The 3,717-nt window shown below is 43.8% G+C and overlaps 1 protein-coding gene across 2 annotated transcripts; it reads right to left on the bottom strand.

The window, feature by feature from the left end:
• Nucleotides 1–744: 744 nt before the first annotated feature.
• On the bottom strand, nt 745–2,696 carry Tceal1 (transcription elongation factor A like 1). 2 transcript variants are annotated; one of them, XM_052170750.1, is made up of 2 exons: nt 2,516–2,696; nt 745–1,809 (listed from the first exon to the last, which is right to left on the bottom strand). In XM_052170750.1, exons 1-2 carry the CDS (start codon nt 2,675–2,677, stop codon nt 1,279–1,281), a joined length of 693 nt encoding a protein of 230 aa, XP_052026710.1. In that variant the 5' UTR covers nt 2,678–2,696; the 3' UTR covers nt 745–1,278. The 2 variants fall into 2 exon arrangements, with proteins under 2 accessions (XP_052026710.1, XP_052026711.1); XM_052170751.1 differs by having other exon boundaries at nt 2,512–2,574.
• Between the last annotated feature and the right edge of the window lie 1,021 nt (nt 2,697–3,717).

Below are 3,717 nucleotides of genomic sequence, written 5' to 3'. Positions count from 1 at the left end.
GCATTGTGACTATATATACTTGAGTATGTTTAACAGTAAAACTGGAAGAAGGGATGTTCTCCATATGTCTAAAGGAGATGCAATACAGCTGTGGCTCCCTAGAGATTGTAAAAGGCATTACACCTTGAGGATATTGGCAGCATAAGGGACAGTGAAAATAGAGAACCCAGAAGGGGCAGCTGTACCTGGCAGGTAAGGCAGAGTACAGCAGAACAGGAACACCATGCTGTATCCATGTGGAATCTCTCAGGAATTGTTGGTGAGCACAAGTGAGACATTCTTTAGCTATTAATTTCCCGTGTTTCAGCAGAGTCTATAGACATTGGGGCGGGGCCTACCAAAAAAAGAAACAGAGCTCAAAGCATCCATTTCTCCCTTACTTTCACAGCAGCGCTGTAAGGTATGTCTTACTCCTATTTAACTTGGAAACTTGATTCCAACTGATAATAAATGTCCCACTTGTATTTGTACTAAAGAGATTCAGAAGAGGGACTGGAGAGATGGCTCAGTGGTTGCGAGCACTTGTTGCTCCTCCAGAGGACTTAGGTTTAAATCCAGAATCCATGTGGCAGTTCACAACCATCTGTAACTCCAGTTCTAGGGGATCCAACACCTTTGTTTGACCTCTGCAGACACGATTCACACACCTGGTATAGGCAAAACACTCATACAAATTAAAAAATAAGATAAATCTTAGAAAAGAGATTCAGAAGAAACATTGGATTAACTTTTAAGTTCTGATAAATATTTATTAAGGAGCACATCGCCTTTATAAGCTGATTAACACGTTTTGATTTTAGGCTTGCTTCACATTTTTCATTAAATTGTTGTGCAACATAAATAAAATGTATTCATCATGAAAAGTGAGACTTTTAGATAAAGCAAAATTTAAAAAATATAAAAAACACCTATTATCTTTACCATACAGACAACCAATGTTAGCTAGCCTTTACATATATAGTTTTTAGCTTTTCTTTGCATACTAATATATAAATGTGTTTTCCTTTTACAAAAATGGGATGCTATGTATATACCTTTTGCTTTTATCACCTCATATATATATAATGTATATCTTTCCATGCAAATGGATTACACTCGGATTTTGGAAGGTTAAAAAAAATCAAACCCGTTCCAGTTACAAGTCAAACACCTGAAATAAAACTGCACAACTTGAATAAAACTGTTACAACTAAGATGGGAAATGGCATATAAGAAGATGCAGACAGAAGGGCCAGGTAGCAAATGCTATGGTCAAGCAAACCAACTAAAAGTGGGGCATTAAATAGGGTAAGGGCGGCTCCGTTTTGCCTTCCAATGCATTATCATCAGTTTATTTCGCACTCTCTTCATCTCTTCCAACTCATCCGCTGCCTGTATCATTTCTTCATTACTTAAATTTCTACCATGAATGTCTCCTCTGAATTGAGGGCGGGAACGGGCCAGCCTTTCTTTGAAACTTCCCTCCTCTAGCTTGTGTTTGCCCATCCCACAGGGAGGCTGCTCCATGGGAATACAGTCTTCGAACAGGTTCTTCTGTGAGAGACACTCCTGCGGAGGACGATCTTCAGACAGCAGCATCTCTGGCAGCAGCTCAGGCAGAAGCTCTTCAGGAAAGAACTCCTCCTCGGAGGAGGACTGCTCCTCGGAGGACAGATCCTCCGAGAATTGGTCCTCCTCAGAGCACTGATTTTCAGGAGACTGCTCCAGTGCAGGCTGCTCTTCATCGATCTTTAGAGTGCTCTCTGGTTGTTCTTCATTTTCATTGCGTGAGTTTTCCATGTTGAGAAGTTTCTTCAAGCAATTATTATTCTTGAGACAATAAAAAAAAAAAAGAATAGAGTCACAATACTTGGCAAGCTGGATCAACACCCCAGCTATGCTTTTCAATCCCTGACTTTCCCTGACTGGGACGGGTCTCTTTAAATCTTAGCTTATTCGGAAGCTCTTGGGCTCTCCCGCCGGCTGCTGCGCAGTAAGCCCCCCTCCTTCCCAAAAGACCACCATTTTTCCCAGCAGGCCTTGCCACGAGCTTCTCCTGCAGTGACAGGGGCGGAGCAGTGAAGTCCGCAGACCGTTACCACATTCTGTGTTCATTCTCAGACCCCGACCCTGTCCCACTGATCATCCTTACCCCAACCTCCGGCCCGTGTGGTCCCCTTTGAGGCTCATAGGTGAGACCCGAAAATCTACAGTTAAACACCAGACAGGGTAGGGGGCGGGGATAGGGGAGAGAAACAGAAGCAATGACGCACACCCCTTTATGTGGGCACCATCTAACCGCTCCAAAAACAGCTCCCTTGTGGTTCACCTTCCTCAGACCTCACGTGGAGCACAGTCCTTTGTACCCCACCCCACTCCCAAGACCACCATTTTCCCTACCAAAACCGTGGGCGGGCGGGGGGGCGGGGTTCGAGCATAGTGGAAGATCGGGATTGTGCCTTGAAGGTCCGATCCCACTGGTTAAAAGGCACCTCTGACAATCACCAAATCTAGAGGATCCAGGGAACTTACTTACTTCTGCTTTCCTTCTCGACCAAAGGGTAATAGAAAGACGGTGTCTGGACAGGCAAAAAGGACCAGGATGAGAGAGGGAATTGGGCAGACATAGGCTCCTGGTCACGTGAGGGGTGCGCGTCACAGCTGGGCTCAGATCCCTAGTAACCACTTTGGCGTCCATTTGCCAGCACTTGCCAGAATCTCCTAACCAAAGACACGACAACGGGAATTTTCACTCACCTCTCTTTGTTTCTTTGTTTCTATTTGCCTTTTTTTTTTTTTTTTTTTTTAGTTACTAGAGACAATTAGCCATCTGGTTCCCCAGGATTTTTACCTCTTCCCTCCTCCCTTGTTCCCCAGGATTAGTCCCCTCTTTTCTCCTACTCACTTTCCACCCTCCCTCAGCGACTGAGGCTACAGGTCCCTCCCCATCACCCTCCCCGCCCTGTCTTTGAGACCCTGAAAGGTCACTGTTTCACCTCCTTTACACAATGCAACACGGTCAGGCCAGACAACTGTAATCCCAGCACTGAAGTGTGTGTGAGTGTGTGTGTGGGGTGTGGTGGTATAAAGAAGATAGGATTGCCTCAAGTTGGAGAGCAACCTGTTCTCTGTAGCTACTTCCAGACCAGTCAGAACAATATAGCAATGCTCCATCAATAAAACAAAAGTTTTCAAGGACCATGGAGAGACGGCTAGGCTGTTAGGAGTACTCGCTTTCACAGAGGATGCCAGTGAGATTCCCAGCATTCACATGGTAGCTCACGATCATCTATAGCTCTGTTTTGGGGGGATTCCACCATCATAGGGAGCACATGGCACACAGACAGACACACAGACAGTAACACACACACATAAGATAAAATAAATAAATCTAAGAAACCCAAGTACTAATATTTGTGTTTAATCCATATCCCCATCACATCACATTTTCCATCTCCTGTCATTGCCCTGGCATTTACTTTCTTTTTTTCTTGTCAATCCATTTTTATATTTATTTTTGAGCCCCTTGACTATATCATAAATAGAAACTCTGGGATAAATAAGTGCTCATCTGGTTCTAGACCTTTATAAAGATTCAAGCCTCTAAAGTATGTAAATATGATGCCTCAGTACTTTGTCCTAAGTGAAAATACCCATGTGTCCATCTACATACAAAATAATCAAGAGAACTCTTGTATTATGTACAATGGAGCACTTGCTGTGCAATGTGATCTATAT

The sequence above is a fragment of the Apodemus sylvaticus genome, chromosome X (assembly GCF_947179515.1).
Source record: "Apodemus sylvaticus chromosome X, mApoSyl1.1, whole genome shotgun sequence".
Classification (NCBI taxonomy): Eukaryota; Metazoa; Chordata; class Mammalia; order Rodentia; family Muridae; genus Apodemus; species Apodemus sylvaticus.
Note: the sequence above shows the minus strand (reverse complement) of the source record. Positions and strands in the feature narration are given on the sequence as shown.

Coding starts and splice junctions, on each gene's coding strand:
- Tceal1 (XM_052170750.1), bottom strand. CDS start 2,677: ATGGACGCCAAAGTGGTTACTAGGGATCTGAGCCCAGCTGTGACGCGC. Junction 1,810..2,515: donor GGTCGAGAAGGAAAGCAGAA/GTAAGTAAGTTC, acceptor TATTGTCTCAAG/AATAATAATTGCTTGAAGAA.